The following is a 23,068-nucleotide window of genomic DNA, read 5'->3' as shown; positions in this document are numbered from 1 at the left end:
TCACCTTTCCTCCTATCCTGCCCTTCTTACTCACTTCTGGGGCTTTCTTCTAACACCCCCATCTTGCCAAAGGTTTCTTAACCAGAGTTTCGCTTTATCACGATTTTTTTCTAAATAACTTGATTATAATGTGCTATGGTAAGATTTCTATTGTGTTTATCCCGTTTGGGTTTTGTTCAGCAAATTTGGAACAATTTTAGCCTTTATTTATTCTAAATGGTTTTAGTATTCTTTTTGTCCCAACCACTGTTTCTCAAAGACAATCTACACAGGACACCTGGGAGTTTGTTAATGCCCATCCAATAAGAATCTCCCAGGAACTCAGGAGTCTGTGTTTCTAACAAGTTCCAGGCTGTCTTAGGCCCACTGAATGGAAACCACTCAGCTGAAACTGTGAATGCTTCAATTGCAGGGCCTCAGTGTCATTCATCTCTGTGCCCCCAGTCCCCTCCGAGCCTGTTTGTAAAATGAAATGCTCAGCTGCAAGGGGTTACTCTTCATTCACGGAGTCAGCAAGATCGGTGCCATCTTCCTTCTCAGGCTCCCAAAGCCTAATGCTGAAACGATGATACTGGAACTTGTGAATTTTAGGCATTGGTCAGCAGAGGAAAGAAACTCAATGAGGGCTCTGAAGATCACCCCCAAATCTACCAAGGATGCCTCCAAGGAAAGCACTCCTGCATACTTAACCGTGGTGGACCTCTGCTCTCTGTACAATGGAGATAAACATTTCTGTGGTAAGGGCTGAGGTGACGGAGCCAGCTTCAAAAGTTTGAAATTCTGGGTGACAGGTTTCATTCACTTTTGGGTTAGTGGTAGAGGGAAAAAAATAATTGAGCAGGTAAGGAAATAATTGAGCAGGTAAGGAAATGGTTTGTAAACCATTTCCTAAGAGATATAGAGAGAGGCAGACAGATAATGTATCAGGCAAGTAAATAAGTGCATACATACATTTTGCGTGCGTGTGTGTGTGTGTGTGTGTGTGTGTGTGTGTGATCAACTTTACATTTATACAATACACCCATTTAAGTGTACAGTTTGATGAGTTTTGACAAATGTGTTTGCCTGTGTAAACTCTACCACAGTATAGATCATTTCCTTCACTTGTTCCTTTTTGCAGTCAATCTCTAGTTCCCCTGAGCAGCTTTCTGCCACTTTCTAGGTATATCCTAGACTTTCAGATACATGGAATTACACAGTATGTTCTCTTTTGCATCTGGCTGCTTTTGCACATGATGTTTTTGAAATTTGTCCATGTTTTTCTGTGTATTATTTTGTTCCTTTTAATCACTGTATTGTGTTCCATTGCATGGCTGTACCACAATTTGTTTATCTACCCTGTTGGTGGAGATTATCATCGTTTGTAGTTTGAGGCTATTACGAAAAAGTTGCTATGAAAATTCTTGTACAACTCTTTTTGTGAACACTTTTTTTTTTTTATTATTTCTTCTGGAAGCAGAATTGCTGAGTTATATGGTAAGTATATGTTTAATTTCCAAAGCAACTACCAAATTGTATTCCAAAATGGCTGTATATTCCCACCAGCAAAGTTTGAGAGTCCTGTTTGTTTCACATCTTTGCCAGTTCTCGGTATTGCTGGTCTTTTCAATTTTAGCAATTTGGTTAGACATGAGTGATCTCTCACTCAAGCACACATATACCCACCTTCCAACATCTTCTGGAACCACCACTCCCACCCCACCCCTTCTCTGCATCTGCTCTGACCTTCTCTCTGTTTCTCCCATGCTCTAGGCTCTTTTCCTGGAATTTCATCCTCTCATAATTTCCATAACTGGCCCCTTCTCATCATTCAGGTCTCGCACAAGTGTTACCTCCTCAAAAGTCTTTCCTCTCCACTCTCTCTACTGGTGTCCTCAACACTTTTTATCACATTACCCTATTTTTGTCTTTGTAGTAGTGAGCCCCATCTGAAAGAATCTTGTTTGTTTGTCTGTTTGTTGACTGCCTGCCCCATAAGAACATTAGCTGCATGAACAAAGATATCTTGTCTGTTTTTACCGTGAACAGTGCCTAATAGATAGCAGATGCTCAATATATATAGTTGAACGGATTTGCAATCCAAAGCCTATATTCAATATATTGGTCTTTAAGGTCCTGGGAATTAAAGTGTATTCCTATCAACAAAACAGAAATATTTAAAGCATAAGTTATTCTTATTATGTGGGGTGACTTGATTTTGTGTGTAAATATGCTTAGAAACCTAAAAATATGGAAAAGTAGAAAGAGGAGGAAAATCAACCATAATTCCACCAAATTATTGTGGTTTAGAAGTGTAAACCATTTAAAATTATTAACTAATTTTAAATTATTTTTTTAAAGTTAGCTTTTGAATAAGTGATATTTGCACATGGAATTCAAATAGTATATCCTTCTGGAAGAGGTTGCTCATATATAAACATAGCTATATCTATGTGCATTTCCCCCTCCCCCCCAAATATTACCAAACTGTATACATTACTCTGTACCTTGTATTTTTTATTGAACAATTTATTTTAGAAATAATTCCATATCATTGTGTTTCAGTTAAGATTAGATTCAGCTATGAGTGATGGAAAATTCAAAATATTAGTGCCTTGCAAAATTAGACATTGATTTCTCTCTCATTAATGAAATCCAGAGGTAAGTAGCCAGGCAATACTAGGACTCTACAATTATCAGGGACCAGATTCCCTCTGTCTTTTATTATGCCATCTTCAATATAGGGAGTCTACCTCATAGTGCAATATGGCTGTCTGAGTTCTAGCCATTACATCTGCATCTAGCCAAAAGAAAAAGAAAAGAGAGGGACATCCTTCTTCACATTACAGATGCTTCCTGTGACATATCTGCTCAGCTCCCATTGGCCAGAACACAGGGACAAATGTAGCTGCAAGAGAGGCTGGGAAACATGGAAACATATTCTTTATTCCAGGTAACCGTGCACCCAGCTCAAAAATCAGAAGAGAAGAAAAGAATGGATATTAGGGGATGTAACAATTTCTGCTATAGTAAACAGATTTGCTTTATTTTAAAAAATGGAATTGTTTATAGCCACCTGTCTAATGAAAAGTGGAAGCCTCTCACCAAGCCTCATGTCCTACACTTCCCAATTGAAGTCTCTTTTGGTGTGTAATTGGTAGAGTTAGGTCTATGTTCTAGCTGCAATGGGAGGCTGGAAATTTGAGTTCTGACATCCAGATTGAGGGGTAAAACTCCTAATAAGGAATTCTCCCAAATATAGAAAGGCCATTTAGAATTTGAACCAATCCTCCTATCAAAGACAACTATATATGCTAGACAAATATTTTAAAATCTTAAAAGCATCAAAAATCTAACAAGATAGTGAGAGATTACTGGATGAAATTACATGACAGATAGGGGTCCAGAGAGATTAGAGTTGCCAGATAAAATTCAGGACTCCCACTTAAATTTGAATTTCAGATAAACGACAAATTATTTTTTAGCATAAATATGCTTATGCAATATTTGGGACATACTGATACCAAAAATAATTAGTTGTTTATTTGAAATTCAAATTTAACTGGATGTCCTGTATTTTTATTTGTTAAATCTGGCAATCCCTCTAGAGAAGTGAGTCCACCACTTGGGGCTGCTTTTGTGCAAGGGCATTTGCCAATCCGAGTCACTGGAGAAGCTAAGCTGTGCTTTTGAAAGCTTTTTAGTCACAAAATTGAAGTGACTAAAGGTTGGAGACTCTGATATTTTGAAAGCTTTTTAGTCACAAAATTGAAGTGACTAAAGGTTGGAGACTCTGATAAACCATTACTGTGGCAGACTATACTTTGTTGTATGGAAGGTTGGAGACTCTGATAAACCATTACTGTGGCAGACTATACTTTGATGATCCCCAGTTAACTGTGGCTATGGATATTTATGCTCCGTGTATTCCTCTTGACTCTAGGCTGGCTCTGTGATCCCCTTTACCCAATAGAATGTGATGGAAGTGATATTGTACTAGGTCTGGTTCAAGCCTTAAGAAGGTAGCTTCCATATTTTGAAGCCCGGTGCCATGTAAGAAGTTCAACTACCCTAAGAACTGAAACCTAACCAAGGAATTGGTGACATGTGTCCAGCTGGATTTCAGAATTACTATGGACTTGTGGCTGTTATGTGCCTTCCATTTCCTCCTTTTTGAACAGGAATATCTATTGAGATATTTTCCTTTGTTTCTCTGCCTCACCGTTTCTTATGGGGAGTAGATAACTTGTCTCTTTGGTTCAAAGGTTGTCAGATCCAGAGGAGCATCACCTGAGAAACTTCATCCATACCTGGACCTGATTTAGATGATGAAATTATAGACTTTAAGCTCAATCTTGGTACAGTAATGGGGATCATAAGGGCGGTGACTACATTTTGCATGTCGGGGCAAGTGAATCATTAGGGGACAGAGAGTGGACTGTGATAGATTGTTACTTTAGTGTCCCCTAGTGAACCATGTGTTTGAATATTCACATCATTATCAGTTCTCTCCCCTTAAATCTGGACTGGCCTGTGACCTGCTTTAACTGACAGAACATGGTGGAAATGATGCTATCAGTTCCAGGCTTAAATCTTAAGAAGGCCTGGCAGCTTCCACATTTGCCCTTTGAAGGAAGCCAGCCACCATGTTTAGAAATGTGGCTACCCTGAGACCACCACGCTGTGGGAAGTCCAACTGAGCCTCATGGAGAGACCATGTGGAGAAGAACTGAGGGCCCTGGCCAACATCCCACCCAGTCGAGTTCCATTTGCCTTCCGTGAGAGTAAGACCATCTTGGAAGTAGATCATTCGGCCCTGGTCAGTCTGCGCCAGCTGATGCCATATAGACTGGAGATAAGTTGTCTCTGCTGAATCCTGTCCAAATTGCAGATTCATAAGCAAATAAATACAGTAGTTATTGTTTTAAGCCTAGGTAAGCAAATTAGGGCCCATGGATGGATGCATGGTTTTTTTTATTGAAATATAACTCATTCACATACTGTAAAATTAACCCATTTAAAGTGTCCAATTCTGTAGTTTTTAGTATATTCACAGATTTATGCAACTGTCACCACAGTTAACTTTAGAACATTTTCATCATCTCAAAAAGAAACCCTGAACCCTTTACCTAGCATCTTCCTATTCTTCCTTCCCCTACATCCCCAGTCTTATGCAGTCACTAATCTACTTCCTGTCATCTGTCTTCCCTGTTATAGATATTTCATATGAATGGAATCATATAATATGTGGTCTTTTGTGACTTCTTTTACTGAGCATAATGTTTCAAGGTCCATCTGTAGACCTGTACTTCATTTTTTATGGCCAAGAAATGTTCCACTGTATGGACACACCACATTTTGTTTATCCATTAATCAGCTGATAGACATTTGGATTATTTTCACCTTTTATCTATTATGAATAATAACATATACATTAGTGTACAAGTATTTGTTTGAGTCCCTGTTTTCAATTCTTTTGGTTATATGCCCTGGAGTGGAATTGATGGGTTATATGGTGATTCTATGTTTAACATTTTAGGAAGTGCCATTTTTCACAGAGGCTATACTATTTTATAGTCCCACCAGCAGTACACAAAAGTTTCAATTTCTCTACATACTCACCAACACTAAGTACCTTTGTCAAAAATCAGTTCACCCCAGATGTAATGGTTTATTTCTGGACTCTCATTTCTGTTTCATTGATCTATATGTCTATCCAAGTGTTGATTTCTTTGTGATAAATTTTGAAATCAGGAAATGTGAGCTCTCCTCCTTTTTAAAAAAATTATTGTTTTGTCTATTCTGGATCCCTTGCAATTCCATATGAATTTTAGAATCAGCTCGTTGATTTCTATAAAGTCAACTGGGACTCTGATGGGATTGCATTGAATTTGTAAACCAGCTTGGAGAGTATTGCCATTTTAACAATATTAACTCTGATGGGATTGCATTGAATTTGTAAACCAGTTTGGAGAGTATTGCCATCTTAACAATATTAACAATTGCCAACTTTTAATGCATGAACATAGAATGTTTTCCAATTATTTAGGTCTTTTTAAATTTCTTTCAGAAATGTTTTATAGTTTTCAGAGTATAAGTTTGGTGCTTCTTTTGTTAAATTTATTCCTAAGTATTTTATTCCTTTCTAATGCTATTATAAAAAAAATTTTCTTAATTTAATTTTTGGATTGTACATTGAAAGTGTACAGAAATACAATTAATTTTTGTTATTGATCTCATATCCTGCAAAACTTGCTGAGTCATTTATTAGTTCTAATGGTTTATTAGTGGATTCCTTAGAATATTCTATAAAGAAGATAATGTTATCTATGAATATAGATAGTCTTACTTCTTCCTGTCCAATCTGGATGTTTTTAAATTTCTATTTCTTGCTTAATTGCCCTGGCTAGAACCTCTAGTACGATATTAAATACAAGTGGCAAAAGTGGAAATCATTGTCTTGTTCCTTATCTTGTTTTCTGGGGTAAATATCCAATCTTTCACCATTAAGTATAATATTCATTGTGGGTTTTCATAGATGCCCTTTATCAGTTTGAAGATTGCTGCCTGTTTCTGTAAATAAAGTTTTATTGGAACACAGCCATGCCATTCATTTATGTATTGTTCCTGGATGTTTTGTATTATAATGACAGAGTTGAATAGTTGTGACAGAGACCATATAGCCTATAAGCCTAAAATATTTACTATCTGGTTCTTTAAGACACAGTCCACTGACATCTGCTTTAAACCACTGAATTTTGGGATAGTTTGCTATGGAACAATATATAACTAAAAACACTCCCTATCTTCTTATGGGACTTCAAAGAACCGCAGCATCGAGTAAGTGGGAACGATAAATAAACAAACCCTCCCATAGACTATATAAATCCAGCTTCAAGGCATCTGGGAGACTCGGTAATCAGAAGTCCTAAAATTGATTTAAGATGATCCTATCTTGTTAGTGTCCTCAGGTGCCTGAGGAAACAAATGGAAATTCTTTCCAGAGGAAGATATTATCATCGTTGCTGTAAATTTTTAAAATGCCATGTCCAAAACATAACCAGGTACATGAGGAGATAAAACAACATGAGGAAGAACCAGTAGTAAAAACTGACAACAGAAGTTGACCTACAGGGCCTCCAGATTGGAATTAACAGACACAGACCATAAAATAACTATACTTACTATGCTTATGAAGAGAAAGCCAAGCTTGAAAATTATAGCAGGGCACTGAGAGATATAAGAAGAGACACTGCAGATCTGAAAAAGATCCAAATAGAATTTCTAGAACTAAAAAAAAAATAAAAAAAAAATAAAAAAAAATAGAATAACCAAATTTAAGAGCTCAACATATGGGTTTAATAGACTTTTTAAAAAAAAAGCCGAAGAGAGAATTAGTGAACTGAAAAATAGTGAAAAGACTTTTAGAACAAAGCACGGAAGGACTAAAGATAGAAAATACAGAAGAAAGGGATAGAGTGGAAGGTCTAACGTGTTTTAATTGGGGGCCCAGACGGAAAGAGGAAAAGGTACAGAAACAGTATTTGAACATGTAAGGGCTAATAATTTTTCAAATTGATGAAAAACTATTCAAAAGGTGATAGGAAGCCATGAAATGACAGATATGCACTCCACCATATGTTCTGACTCTTAAAACAGTACATTCTTCATGTACAAATCTGCCTTTGAAAGGATTCTGAAACCAACATGGAGGTAGCTCCTTAGCAGATGGAATAGGGCTTGGGTGTGCTGAGTTCAAGTACAACTTCTGCTACTTCCTAGCTATGCCACCTGGAGAAATTTGTCCAACTTCAGTTTTCTCAACTAATAAATGGCACCAGTAAATACTGGCCTATCCCACATTGTTATTGTGAGAAACAAGTGATATAATACATGTGAATAAACCTAGTGAATGCCAAGTGCTTTTGAAGTGAGATGTGGTTTGAATACTATCACAAGCATTCCAGGGGCACCTAACAGTGACAGAGACTGACTACATAATTTGCAGGTCCCAGCGCAAAATGAAAATGCAGAGCCCCTTGCTGAAAAATGACTAAGAATTTCAAGATGGTGACAACAGAGCATTAAGTCAAGCACAGTTCACATGTCCACAAAGCCAGCCTCAGTGGCAAGCCCTGCAAAGAACTGCTCTGTGCTTTAGGAAAAGGCTGCTCAGCCCACACCCAGGTGTCTGCTGCAGTGGCCCACATTATCTTTGAATTCTGAAGGGTAGCAATATTTAGGGAAATTGCAAGCACACGTGTTTCCAAATGCAAATGCTGAGGAGGGCAAGTGCAGTGACCAGAGTGGTTTTCTGAGAGAGTGGGTGGGGCCAGCCAGGCTGCCATTGGAACTGGAACTGACTGTTCTCCACAGACTGGCTTATTAAAAAAAAAGTCTGCAGCTGTATGTACAGGGCCTGTTGTTGTTTGCTGCGGTGTGTTACAACACAGCCTGGCAGCCTCTCGGGCCCGTCTTCCCCTTGGAAGAGCCTGGTTCCAGAGCATATGACATGGCTACACAGCCCTGCGGATTTGCCCACACCGCTCCTTGCTGTTCCCTCAATGACTAAGCCTTTCCAGGTCTGCATTCTTTTTGCTCATGCTATCTCTACCCTGACCCTCACCCCATCCCTACCTGGGAGTCCCTTTCCTCTTTCTTCCACATCCCTCTCTGGTAAACACAACCTTTTAAGGCTTCATCTTTTAAGACTCAGCTGTAGTGTCACCTCTTCAATGAGGCCTTCCTTGCCTCTTCCAGGAAGAGCTGATTCCTCCCTCATTGGAGCCTTCCACTGTGCCCTATGCAGACATTTGTCACAGTGCCTGTAACATGAAAAGCACTGTCATGCAATGTGGATGTCGCTGTCTCCTGGGCTGGAGCCCTGATGGGTTGGGACAATGTCTTCTCACCTCTGCATATCCTGTACATAGAACAGTGCTTAAAATCTGCTGTTAGTGAACATAGTAGATACTTAATTAATTGGTGTTTTTAATCACCATTATCTTGCTGAATTAATGTATGAATAAATTGTTTCAGTGACTCTTCCTGATAAAAAGGGAAGCATCTATGCACCAAGGCAGGGCTCTGGCCCTTGAGGCAGTTTCAGTGGTGGCTCCAATTGTCTTTTCTACAGATACCACCTCTCCAAGACAAGATGATTTGTAGAAGTGGCTTTTCATAAATACCTAAATGACCAATGTGGTACAGGGCAGAGAGCGGATTTGGAGCTTAGGAAATGTGGCTTCTAATCTGGCTATGAGACAATAGTTTTCATAGGTAACTATGATGCGCTATAGGTATGGGTTTATGTTTCCTCAAGAAATGAAAGGATTGAGCTATTCCTCAATGCCCAGGAAATCCTAGGCCCCTCATGAAGCTGAGCTGCTCAGCAGGCCTACCCTTTGGGGGAAGAGTGGTGATAGAGAACACAAACATTTTTATGATCCTTTGCTGTCTCAATCGTCTGGGATCTCATGCTTGAAAGGTAGAAAGCCATGGGAAAGCATAGTCTTCACAGAGTGCCCCGAGGGAAGCGCTGTGTGCTAAATTGGTTCTCGAGATGGGATTTTCCCCAGGCCCAGTCCAACTGGGCAACGTTGACTTCCTGGGGTTGTTTCCTGGGGCTAACCTAGCCTGCTTATCTGACACAACAACCTGGCCTGCCCCTCTCCATCCTCTGGGCAAGCCGGATGGACAGATAGGAGGGCAGAGCTTTCAGAAAGACTATTCGAATGTGAAGTCAACTAGCTTGTTCTGGCATTACTTTCTCTGGAGGTAAGGGATGGTGTGTGGGTGGCGGGGGTGTGGGTGGGGGTGGGAGGGTCGGTCAGTTTCCTCCATCCCTTCCCTCCCGCCCCCACAAAGGACTAGGGCCAGACACGTGGGCTGGCGTGAAGAGGCGGAGGTTACACTAAGGCGGAGGTGCAAATAGACGGGGGCGGGGCCTTATTTGCATGGACAGCGCGAGGCTACCAATCCCGTGGAGCAGAGCTACAGCCCGCGCGCCTTTTGGGGGCGGACTGACAGCTCCAGGGTCCAATGGAAGGCGGGTCCTACGGCCGGCGGGGGCGGGACGGTGCCGGGCGCTGCCCCGGGGATTAGGGCCGGCTTGTGGGCGCTGCCAGTCTCAGGCGGCGGCGTCCAGTGCGCGGGCGGCCTGCTGGGCGGGCTGAGGGGCAAGTGGTGTGCGGGTGAGGCGGAGAAAGACGGAGTCGACGAGCAACCGTGGCGACAGGTACCGGCGCCATGGCCGCAGGGATGGGGCGGGCGGCCACTGCGCCCCGGGAGCCGAATCTCCCCCTTCGCGGTCCGGCTGCCGCCGCGCCACCTCCCCGCCCCCTCGCGCGGCTCCCTAGCCCGGGAACGGTGCTTCCCGGCGAGCGGGGTCGGAGAAGCCTCGAGGCCAGGGCGCTGAAGGGCCCCCAGCCCCACTGCGGGGCCCCTTTGCGCCCCGCCCGGCCGCCGGGCCGGTGCTCCCTTCAGGAGGCGCGTAGCCGGGCACCAGCGGGAGCCGCTCCCCGCCCCGCACTCGCTCGCGGAGGCGAGGCGGGCGCGCCTGCTCGTCCTCACCCGGCTTTTGTTTCCCGCCCGGGTTGACAGGTCCCGGCTCCGGCTCCCGTCCGCGGTCCCTGACTCGCCCGAGGCCCGGCGCCCGTGACCGCAGTCGCCTGGAGCAGGCGGCGGGACCTGCCGGGCGGCGCGTGAGCAGCCGCCGCCGCCGCAGGCGGGAGAGAAACTTCGCCTTTCGGGGCCCGGGCGGCGGGAGAAGTCGAGCCAGGGTGAGCCGTGCGCCGGGACGCCGAGGGCGCGATGGAACCTCGCTCACCTGGCAGGGCCCGTGGAGGCTGAGGATAACGGAGTGTCCGGCTGCTGCGGTCTTCGCTTTAGGTTTTCGCTCCCGGGGCGGTGGGTGTGGATGCGCAGTCATTGCCTTCACCTGCCGCCCTGGGACAAGTGACTGGGAACAGCATCCTCGCTCTCTGGCGCTCTTGGAGGGTGCCAGTGCAGCGCCCATTCTAACAGGTGATTATTCTAGTGCCAGCTGAAAGCCAGTTAAAAGTTGTTTTAGGGCTTTTTATTCACTTCGCTCTTGGGACCCTATAATGCCTTACCTCCTATTGATGTCTAAAGAGGTGTGCTGACGACAGTGTAGGAGTCAAATTCAGTGTTGATTAAAAAAATGAGGGTGGGGGTCACCCTGCAGATTGATCTCTTTCGATTGATGGGCCAGAAAAAACCTTTTAGTCTCATTTAAAAAAATCATTTTTTTGCAGTGGCGGCGAAAGCATAGTAAGGTTCAAGTTGTAAATGGAGAACGCAGAACTCTAGATATCCTTCAGTGTGGTTCAGGACAGCGTGTACAACGTTTGGCCGCCATTCAGTAAATTCTGCATGAAGCAGTTTGAGCTCGTGGTTTTGGATTTACTTTTCAAGAGTATGTTTTCCAGTGGAATAAGGCTTAGCATTGAATGAGAGCTTTCTTTGCTTCTCTGGGGATAGACAGGAGTGTTTATTTTCATTGTCTTCTCATTTTGATAGGTTGTGGACAAGGGAAAAGTTAAGGCAACAATGGTTATTTTTACTCGTCTGTCGAGTTCTGCCGTGAGCTTCCCTCCCCCCCTCCACTCAAGGGTTTTTAAAAACTTTAGAGAATTATAGTAGCTTTTTCTCTTGCTTTTTGAGTCAAAATTCAAGAATAGACTTAAATTATTGCGGAATTTTTTTTTTTTTGTCATACTTGCACTTATTTTCAGTTTGTCTCTCTCCCAACTGACCTCCATTTAACAATCTACAGTATGGTCCTAACCAGTTTAGGGCATCTGTAGAAAAATATATTTAAAAATAATTTTTGTAATTATTTAAAAAATGTAAAATGTATATTTTAAACGAGGATCATTAACATTGATTTGTAAGAAACAAGATTTAGTTTACTCGGGTTTTTCCCAATGTATCTTTTTTTATATCTGCATTGGGTATGAGTTATACATAATGGATGTAAGTTTAACTTTTTAAGAATTATAAAGTTATGATTTTGATTAAATATTCTACCTTATTAGTGTTTCATTGAACGATAATTTTACTTATTTACCTAGCTAATTAGTAACACTTTAAAGCTGAATTCTTTAACCAAGAGGCTAGTTGTGACTATTTGCGATTTTAAAAAGATAATCAGAGATGGTTTTTATAAATGTATTATTTCTCTCAAACAACAGGCTTATATGTTATGAGGCCTTTCGTCTTTCTAACATTTAACAAAAGTAAGTTTCTGAATCTTTAGTTTTCTTTTAGTTTTGGGGATTTTAACCAGTTCAACCTGAAAAACTTAAAAAATATTGGATTAGGCAACTAATTAAATCTTAAATTTTCTGTTTATTCTTGGATTGGAAAAGAATACCTAGCTTGGGTTATTTTTAGTAAAGTTTTCTTCGCTTAGAAGGAATCAGTCTAGAGGAGAAAGAATATCCTCTTTCTATAGTTGTAGAAGACATTATTACTATTAAAAAGTTGAGTTAGCTTTTTGACCCTTAGTGAGAGTAGATTGGTAGAATGATGGCTCGTCTTTATGTAAAGTGGGTTTTATTCTGTATAAATAGCTGTAGAGAATCTTATAATTGTTCTTTAAAGTGTATAGAATGTATTAGTTTAATTATTAATAATTAGAAGTTTTATAATCTTTTCCTATAATGATGCTCAAATATCATAAAGTTATATCTCATAGTTTTATTTACACAAAGCATATTCGAGAACTTTAAAAGTGACTTATAGTTAAAAGCCCATTTTCAAATTCAGTTTTTAGATATTTAACTAATTTTTGTCCATTTTAACTTGTGGTAGACCAGATCATAAAATTATCAACTAGATTTCAGTTTCAAAATTAAGTATAAGTTTAATTCTCACATCTATACAGTAAATATTGGGAGTGTTTTTAGGTCATTTACCCCCAGGTGTGGCTCCTTTTGAGTTTGGGAGTGGGCAAATATTTTTGAATTAATAACACCACCAAAAAAGCCCCACAAAAAAACAAAAACAAAGACATTAAAACAGCTAAATTAAAGGATAACTCAAATAACACTGTTAGACATTACTACTGCTTTATTTAACAGTAATACGCATGCCAGATATCTGTGGCTTGAGGAATATCAGCTGTAGGCCTTTAACATAATTTATACAATTCCTGAAGGAGAATGTATATTATACATATTTTGCCACATGAAATTTTGTAATTATTTAATGCTGAACAATTAAAATGTATATTTTACAATTACGAAACTATTTGGACTTTCTAACCTAGCTGGTTAGTATTTAGATTTTGTTTTTTCATTACTTTACATTTCTGAAATTTTCTACAATGCATTTTTAACTTCTGACATTAACTTTTCAAAATGTAAAGTTAAATCTACACTCATTAGAGACTGGGTGGATGGGTCATTGTTATGTAAATCATATAACTATTGGTTTAAAAGCAATAGCCACTTAAGTGTGATTTAATTTGCAAATAAGATGTTTTTTATGTAAAAAAAAAAAGTTCTGCCAAATGAGACAGGTTAAAATAATTTATAGTATAGGGCCTTATGCACCCTTGTAACTGTAATCTGTGTAGCTAACAGGTTACTAAGGATATTTTGGCACTATTTGAAACAAATTCGAGTACTCAAAATAATTTGCACCTCGTAGTTTATTGTGATGAGAATTGACTTGCACTCAGCTGAAACTTAAACATGTAAGACTGTTGTCCTTAAATGGGGCATGTTCATTTTATGTTTAATTTGGTATAGTACGTCTTTTGGGAAACATCTGGTTTATGAGAGTGAAGGATCACCAGACGGAATATGGTGTCTACACATTTGGTATACCTGTTTTCTACCCTTGGTTTGGAAGGAAAATACTTTAAAAATAAGAATAAAATTTTATTTTAGTTTTCTAAAGCAATTGGGCAAAAGATATTGAAAGTAAATTGGGGATTTGTACCTGTTTGGAGCTGCTGGCATTTTTGTAACAGTTACTCAAGGCTGTTTTATAAAAAGGTACATTTATTACAAAAACGAAAATGATGTATTTTAAGAATGAAGGAATAGGTTTTAAATAGACAGTTATTCATCTGTGAAAGTTAGGGAACCTCTAAATATTAAGGATGTTTTTTAAGATTAAAAATGTAGTACATTTCAGTTGTATGTTTTTGAAATTGCTTATTTTTTGGAAGAAGGAATAAAAGATGAAAGATCAAAGACTAGATGAAGGTTTTTTCCCTCCTTTTGTAGTTGCAGACCCTTTCTAAAGCAGGCAGTGGATAATTTCTAGAACTATTTGTAATATTCTGCCTCCATTTTGGTGATTTACAGTACCTGAAAATGACCGTCCAATCATCAAAAGCAGAGTTGAGAATTTCAGTTTGATCTCGTCAAAAATAAGATTTGCATGTATGTTTGTTAGTGTTTCTATCTCTGGAAATTAAAGAACCTCAATTATCAGCTGAAAAATACACAGTGGAATTTGAAAGTCAGAATGTCTCTATCACAGACTTAATGCTTCATCAAATTACTTTTTGGAACAGGACATATCCTAGAGATTGAGTCCTTACTGGAATATATTCTGAATGAGGATGGAATGGTCTCTACCCATGTTAAATATTAACCAATGGAATGATTTCCACGTTTAACTTTAAAAAAAAGCAAGACAATAAAATAAAACCTTGTAATCTTGACTCCTTTTAGGTTTTGCCCCTAGCTTAAAAATTATTACATGGTAGATGATAACATTTAACGTTTTGAAATTCTAATTTGGAAAGGGGATTTGTTACGAGAAGAGGGTATTTCATTGAAGCAGAACAGAGTAACATGGAGAGAAATTTCCTTTTTGAATTATTCTTAGGTTAAAACAATACTTATTAAGAAAATTCGAGATGATTATCTTTCCCATCTTAGATTTATTTTTACTATGAACTTTGTAAGTTCTTTTAATATACCTTTGGTCCTAAGTGGACTTCTCAGAATCTATTTATGTGTGTGTGCATGCATGCATGTATGTGTGTACAGTTGACCTTTGAACGATATAGGGGTTAGGGGAACCCACCTCTGAGCAGCTGAAAATCCTCGTATAACTTTTGACTTGCCCAAAAGTTAACTATAGTCAGCTTCACATCCATGGATTTCACATCAACCAACTGCATATCCAAAACAGTATTTTCATTTTGTGGTTGGAAATTTGCAGATGTGAAGAGCTGACTGTATTAATAGCTTACTTCTGACCAGAAGCCTTATTGATAACATAAACAGTTGATTGACATGTATTTTCTATGTTATATTTATAATATACTGTATTCTTATAATAAGGTAAGCTAAAGAAAAGAAAATGTTAAGAAAATCGTAAGAGAAAATACACTTACTGCATTTAATGAAAAAAAAATACATGTATAAGTGGACCTGCATCGTTCAAACCAGTGTTGTTTAAGGGACAACTGTATATACACACACAGGTTAGGTGAAATGTCTGTTCTTTGCATTTCATATATGTAACTGTATTTGCTAAATGTATATGTAAATCTCCCTCCACACTTTAAATTAAATCTTACAGCATCAAGAAAAATAAAGCACATGTCCACAAAGAGACTAGATGCGAAATGTTTATAGCAGCTTTTTTCATAATAGGAATGAACTACTGATTCACACAATGTATATGAAGCTCAGAAACATTATTCAGAGTAAGTGAGGCCAGACACAAGTCTGTACCAAATGATTCCATTTATAAAAAATATAAGAAGAGGCAAGACTGATAGAAATCAGGTCAGTGGTTTCTGGGTTAGGGCTGTGGTTGACTGGAAAGGGGCAAAAGGGAACTTTCAAGGGAGATGGAAATATTCTATAGCTTGATTTGGGTGATGGTAATTCAAGTGTACACTTTTGGTAACTTTTTATTTTCATGTGATTTTTTTAACTTAGGGAAAAGTTGCAAGATTACTACAAAGAATGCCCAGATTCACCAATTGTTAATATATACATTTATTCAAACTTAACTGAGTACTTAAGATCTTTGCATCTTACAGCATATGAATTTTACTTTAGAAGGATAAAAAGCTACAAAAAAAAATGGCGAAGATAGGAGAACAATCTTATATGCAAAATGTGAAATAACTTCTCTCCAGAATTAATGATGTAGAAAAAGAGAATCACTGACAGTCTTTTGTCTCTACATATATGTAAGTATTAATGCTGCTTCTTTCTGAAGTTTCATGAAGACATATTTCTGTTAGAAGAAACAGGATACCGAAAATGATTCAAGGCAGAACTGCCAGCAGGGAAACCCTGCTTTACTTTGTTATCCTTATGCATGTCTCCTAGGGAATGAGACAGCTAGCAATAGCTTTCTGGAAATTATAGGTGGTGATTATTCCTGTTAAAAGAGTTGCACACCTACAGTGTGCTAGGTTTTGCACAGACATGTACAGTCTTTACTGTCAAGTCATTACCAGACAGGAGAAAAGCAAATGTTGTCACTTTGGGGTGGTGCTATTTATCATAGGAAAGATTGATGCTTATAAACCATATAAACTGTTCCTGATCATTGTTAAGTGGTAAAACTGAGTGGTGAATTTGGTGCTCTGTATTAGTTTTAGTGCTTCGATAGTACAGTGATTTATTTAAATTACATCTATTTAAATCATAGCTTAGACTATAATTGTTAAATAACATTCAACACAGTCCCTCTACTGTTTTATATATATGTTCTTTACAATTTAGGATTAGGTATAATTTATGGATATTGGTTCAATTAAAAAATTTTATTTTTTTGCATCTGCATAAGAAAGTTGCTTATTTGGTTATTTACTATTGTGGAAGATGTTTAAAGTAATAAGAGGGCTAATCAGGTTCAACAAATTGATCGTTGATACTGGGAATGAACATCTGTTTTGCCTTTACTAACCAAAACTGTACATTTATTGGCCTATGTATTTTTCTTCAACAAAAATTTTGAGAAAAATGACAGATGTCCAGCATCAACTAACATGGATAAAAGGACTTTTTCCAGTTAATGAACATATTCATGTTCCTCTGAAATGACAGGGCATTTTCTCCCGTCATACACATTAAATTTCATTGGTTTATCAAGAATGAATAAAATATTTGAAACACTTTTATCTGTTAGAATTTTGTTTTGAGTTGTCAAGCCTTTACTGCGGTAGAACTTTTAAAATATTGGAACGTAGCCTTTTTTTTTTAGACTTTTCATTATAGAAGTTTCAAACTACACAGAACTGGAGAGAATGAACTTATTCTCTAGTTTTATTAATTATCAAATTTTTGGTTAATGTGCCTTTAAAACTTAAATTTGCACAGATATTGTGAAATAGTGGTATTGGTGCACCAGATTTTTCTCAATTTCTTTCAAAAGTTTTGTTATAGAGAAACTTAAAAAGCAGTGTATTTTAGCTCAGAGACTTGACTTTGGACAAATGGTAATTATGAAACAGTTTTTCTCTTTAGCTTCTTTCTGTCAGTTCATGGAAAAGAAAGATTAACGTTTTAGCTTTTCGTTTAGAATTTATTAGTCCAAATATTCTATATCTATAGAATAAAGTACTATTCATTTGGAAAGTTAGATTATCTTCGAAGTGTAGTATCTGAGGAGTGCTGTTTAAATGTTTTCGTTACCTTCTCTTCAGAAACTCAGTAATTGCTCTTCTTTTTAGGTCCCAAATCTGTATCTTCTACCTAAACTTGAGGCCTTCCAAATTTGAGGCCCAAATTTTCACCTATGTCTTGAAACTAAATATGCTTAAATACCATCTCTATAGCAGCTGCATACCCAGCACCTCTGCCCCCCACCCCTCAAATTGCTTCTCTTCCTGACTTTTTCTCTTCAGCTGTTAATGACTCCATTGTTCTTATTCTTACTGGTCATTTTTTACTCTTCCTTCTTAAACTCAGTGAGTCATTAAATCATTTTGTTTCTAACTTTAAAATGTCTCTTTGTTATCTTTTTGCCCTTTTCATTTCTACTATATTCATCATTTGGTTAAAACGTGTTAAATCAGGAAGATATCCTTAATTTATAATGAACTTCATACATATCACAATTAAGGTATATTTCTAAAGTAAAATAGGACATTTTCTTCCCTTCTAGAGAAGGCTTCAATCAGCCTTATAGGCAAATAAAACATGTTTAAGGTCTCGGTAATCATTATATTTAAACCAGATGATCCATAGTAGTTCCCCCTTATCTGCAGGGGATATATTCCAAGACTCTCAGTGGATGCCTGAAACCAGGGATGGTATTGACCCGTATGTATACTATGTTTTTTCCTGTACATACACACTTATGATAAAGTTTAGTTTATAAATTAAGCACAGTAAAAGGTTACCAACTAAGAATAAAATAGAACAATTATAACAATATACTGTAATAAAAGTTATGTGAATGTAGTTTGTCTCTTAAAATATCTTATTGTACTTTACTCGCCTTTCACTTCAAGGAAGCACTTTAAAGCTTCCCTTTGACATACCCTAATTCCCAGCATTGCTACTCTCTGCTTTGGGGCCATTATTAAGTAAAAAAAAAAAAAAAAAAAGGGGGTTACTTGAACACAGGCACTGCCATACCTAGACGGCTACTTAGTGACTAATGTGTGAGTAGCATATACAGCGTGGATAAGCTGGACAAAGGGATGATTCACGTCCCGGGTGGGATGAAGCGAGATTTCATCATAGTACTCAGAATGGCATGCAGTTTAAAACCTATGAATTGTTTGTTTCTGGAAATTTCCATATACCACAGTAACTGAAACTGTAGAAAGTGAAACCGTGGATAAAGAGGTATAATTTTAGATGAATAACCTGGTGAACAGTGGCTGTCAGGGCCCACGGTTTATCAAGGAATATAAGCAGCAGACTTTCTTAGACAACAGATGGACCAGGATGAGTTCCTTCCAGCCCAGAATATCAACAAATGCTTTGCAATAGTGGAAATACTGAGTATAGATAACACATGTTCAGGACTTCTAGTATTTTCATGGCAAAAAGTATAGGTCTGTGGGTTTATCTTAGAACTCTTCTCCTATCCTTTGTCTCATATTTCGTGGCCAAGATAGTACTCGTCAAAAAGCCACCTTTGCCGAAAGTGATATGATAACTTTCCCTTTTCTTTACAGAGCTTGGGGTTAGTGGGAGAATATTAAAATAGAAAGGGGAAAATAAGTGATATCCGTTGTACTTCCCACTAGCAGTCATCCAGCCTCCAGGGATTTGGAGCCTGATTCCTTTACAGAGGGATTGTAATTTATGAATTTGGCTTGCTTTTGGTCAGTTTATGGAGATCTTTCACCTTTCTGCTCTTCCCAGACATGTTTGCATTTTCTCCTGGTAGGAACCAAGACCCAATTTAAGATTACTAACTTCAGGAATAAGATAATTGTCTTATATTGTTCTAGATAATCCACAATATCAGATTTTCTCCTAAGGGAACTAGGAATAATACGGGGATTCTGAGACGCTCATGCAGAAATTAATTTAATGGTTATTAAGAGGGAAAAATGGAAGAGGAAGACACCATTTCTAGGAAGGCTAGTGTGGTAGGCATAGACATTGGGATGAGATTCAGAAGTGTTGCTACTAAGTAAACTCTGATCTTGAGTGAGTTATTTAACCTTTCTGAGCCTTATTTTAGTTGTAAAATGAATGGATTGGATGAGGTAGTGTTTTAAGGTCTCTTTGCAGTTCTGAAATTCTAAAATGAGTGTTTTTTCAGGAAAAAAGTCCTAATTTTTATACTGTTCCTAGGTAATGGTTTTCAGTGGCTTTTTAATATGTGTATTTTGTTAGGAGATAAAGGAGTCAGTCAGCATTCATAAAATGGATTAGATTTTAGTGTTTTCATTTATCTATGTGTCTCCACTGAATTTATTCTGGACTCTTTCACCTTCTATTTGTGTCCATTTTCCTGCCTTGTGCTTTTTATTTTTTATTTTTTTATCATCTTCGCTTTACAGTATGACATTCATATCCCTCTTTTCATTGCTTCTCCTTGCCACTGCTTTTTTCTAGCTCTCCTTCATTGCCCATATTTCATTATGCACATGGAATCCATCAAATAGATGCTTGAGTCTGATCTATCACTAAATTAAACTTAGACATCCTAATAGTTGTAAGGATTAACAGGACCGTCTCTATAATACAGAAACTAGAGCGATGAGTCCTAGGGTAAAGGAAGTGGGAGAACTGAAGAGAGAAGGAATGGTGTGGAAGAGAGTTTTCAAGGATTTTGATATTTTGATTTAATATGTAAATTAAAATATTTAACTTTTGATGATGATGACTCTGCCAGTTATATCAAAGTTTGGTCCTGAAGTCTTAATGGACTGTGAGTTTCTTGAAGGCAACATCTGTACCTCTAATTCTGAATCCTCAGTGTTTAGCATAGCACTGCAAAGTAAAACTTGAATTGTTGTTAGAACTGATTCTTAAAGGTGTTTTGTGGTAGGCTGGAGACTATAAGAGGATGGTATAGAATCTTAAGTAAAACTTTAAGACTGTCACTAGCACTTTGTGATGTTGGACAAGCTATTTAGCTTTACTAAGCCTCACTTTCCTCATCTATAATACTGGGGAAGGGAAGTATTAATACCTACTTCAGGATTGTTGTGAGAATTAAATGAGACGATATATATATAAGGCACTCAGCCCAGAGCCTGGTATATGTTTTCAATAAGTATTAAATGCTATTATAGTTTCATTAATAAGCACTTTTGTGTTTCATATATTAAATTCTGTTAGGTTCTAAATAGTGTCGTTACAGAATAAATGAAACAAGGTCCTGTTCTTAGAAAAGATAGAACATATGCACAAAAGGTAAATAACAACCTAAGTCTCATGTTTAAGTGGTTTGCTTAAGAACTCAAGAGGCAGGAATAATTGCTAAGTAGATGAGAACTTCAGTAAAGTGACAGAACTTGACCTGAACTTCGAAGGACTAGTTAGCAAGTTAAGAGGACAGGCTCCTTGGAGCCAGATTGTCTGTGTGAGAATCCTAGTTCTGCTACTTTGTAATATTAAGCAATTTACTTAACCTCTCTCCTAGGATTATTGAGAGAATTAAATGAGTTATTACATGTTAAGCACTTAGAATGTGCCTCAGACATGGTTAGAACATGATAAATTATTATAAGTTGAGAGAAGGGAAAATGTATTTCAGATAGAACATTGAGTGATAATGAAGGTAATCCTAGGTTTGTTTGAAATGATGAAGCCAAATTGGCTGAAGGGAATAACCTATTGGAAAATGGTGATTATGTCAGGGCAGAATTATGAATGAGTAAGCCAAGGAGTATGACATTTTTTCCATATGTACTGTGGAAACTTGGGAGGATTTCTTAGGTAATTTGTGAAGCATTCTTGTGTGTTATAGATAACATTTCTAAGTCTGTATCTCTAGCATTTCTCACTATCTTTTCTGACTTCAGTATAACTGGAGCTTCTGTTCAAACTAATTTTGACAATGAAGCTCATGATTTCTTTCCTGAACCATTATGCCTCTTTAATTTGTCCATTTCTTTCTGTAAACATGTCCATTTCTTTTCTCCAGTTTAGTGAGTTTCTGCTACTGTTTTCCTCTCTGTCCTTTAAAACCCCAGTCTAGATCCTGAATCACCAAAGCCATAAAGTGGAAAGGGCTAGAGAGCAGAGAAAGGTAGAGAAGGGAGGGAAATAGCCTCTAGTCCAGCCATCTTGTCTTACAGATGAGGACATTGAGGTCCAGAGGAAGTCAAGTCACATGCTCAAGATCCACAGCTAATTAATGAGCAGGACCCTACCTATTAGAGCTAAATGAGGGATTATTATTATTATTATTATTTTTTACTTTCATCCTAGTGTGATTCTCAACCATCTAGGTTGGAATTACAGTAGTACTACCAATAATTTTAATACCAGGAATAATGTGATAAGAATTCACCCTTTTTAATGAAAAGCCCATGATTACATTTCTTGGACTAGCGTTATTACTCTGAGAGTAACGTTTAAAACCAAGATTCCAAAATCTGCTTTAAGAAGTCTTTTTAGAGTTGTAAATTATTAGAGTTGTAATAGTGTTGTAAACATAAATAGCATTCTCAAATAAAGTGGACTTTGTGTTTCTATCATGGTAGAACACAGGTTCTTTTACAGAGTGATTGGTAGTAGGACAATGATTGGTAGGATAGTAAGATCAGCATAAAAAATTGGGAACTATTGTACTTTCACTTCACAGCCCCCGACACTGTACATATACTATTATAATAATCTCTAAGTTTACATCTTTTTAGTCTCTTACATTTAAATATATGTCACAAATGATAATGAAAAACTTATTTAAATATTATTTCCTCCTACATTGTTTTCCTACCTAGACAAGAAATGTGATAGAATATTCATAAAGACCTAAGCTTAGGGTCTGGTTACTCTAGTTGCTCAATAAATACCCTCTTCTCTTTTGACAGAGAAGATGACTTTTTCTCATGTGTAAATAATGTCAGTTCCTAATCACCAAATCCTTATCACAATTTTTTTCCCCTTTGAAATGTATTGTTTTAATTTGGGCAAGATGCCCTCCCTACAATTTGAAAATGTGTGTAATGTACAAATGTTTTTTAGTCACATTAAGCATAATTTTATCATGAAATCATTTTGCAGCTGGTAATCATATTCTGTATTCTTTCCCATGATTAAAGAAAGAAAAAGTGGCATGGGTTATGTAAAAATGCTCTAGATTTCTACTCATCCTGCCATATTCCTAACCCCCCCCCCCCAAAAAAAAAGATGTCTGGACTAGATTTATTTTTACTGAAATATTAATTTTTCTTTATGATTTTAAAGCACTGTGAAGTTGAATTGTATAATCCACAATTGTCTGTACCAAAAAAAAAATTCCATGTCCTCAATGCTTTATAGCAGATCACTTATTTATATTTTCTATGGCTTGGTTTCTTTTTCCTGTCTTTATTTTTCTGAAGGGGGAAGAAGATTTTTTTCTTTCTCATGATATACTTATTTTGTATTTGAATCACTCTTTATAACAGATTTTATCCTCTATACCATTAGGAGGGAAGAGAAATACTTCAAAA

The 23,068-nt window shown here is 37.7% G+C and overlaps 2 protein-coding genes across 2 annotated transcripts in view; both read left to right on the top strand.

Moving 5' to 3' along the window:
- Window positions 1-565: 565 nt before the first annotated feature.
- LOC111747489 overlaps window positions 566-23,068 on the top strand; it is a 37,149-nt gene continuing 14,646 nt past the window's right edge. Inside the window, exons 1-3 of the mRNA XM_023538503.1 lie at window positions 566-737; window positions 10,582-11,004; window positions 12,195-12,239. Coding sequence (XP_023394271.1) covers window positions 566-737; window positions 10,582-11,004; window positions 12,195-12,239 — 640 coding nt within the window. The remainder of the gene's footprint in view (window positions 738-10,581; window positions 11,005-12,194; window positions 12,240-23,068) is intronic.
- Window positions 10,066-23,068, top strand: part of LOC105301051 (peptidyl-prolyl cis-trans isomerase FKBP5) — an 85,828-nt gene continuing 72,825 nt past the window's right edge. Inside the window, exon 1 of the mRNA XM_023538502.1 lies at window positions 10,066-10,216. The gene's annotated coding sequence lies outside the window, so the exon portion shown is untranslated. The remainder of the gene's footprint in view (window positions 10,217-23,068) is intronic.

Source organism: Pteropus vampyrus, unplaced genomic scaffold (genome assembly GCF_000151845.1).
Source record: "Pteropus vampyrus isolate Shadow unplaced genomic scaffold, Pvam_2.0 Scaffold225, whole genome shotgun sequence".
NCBI lineage: Eukaryota > Metazoa > Chordata > Mammalia > Chiroptera > Pteropodidae > Pteropus > Pteropus vampyrus.
This window is presented reverse-complemented; position numbering and strand designations above follow the sequence as displayed.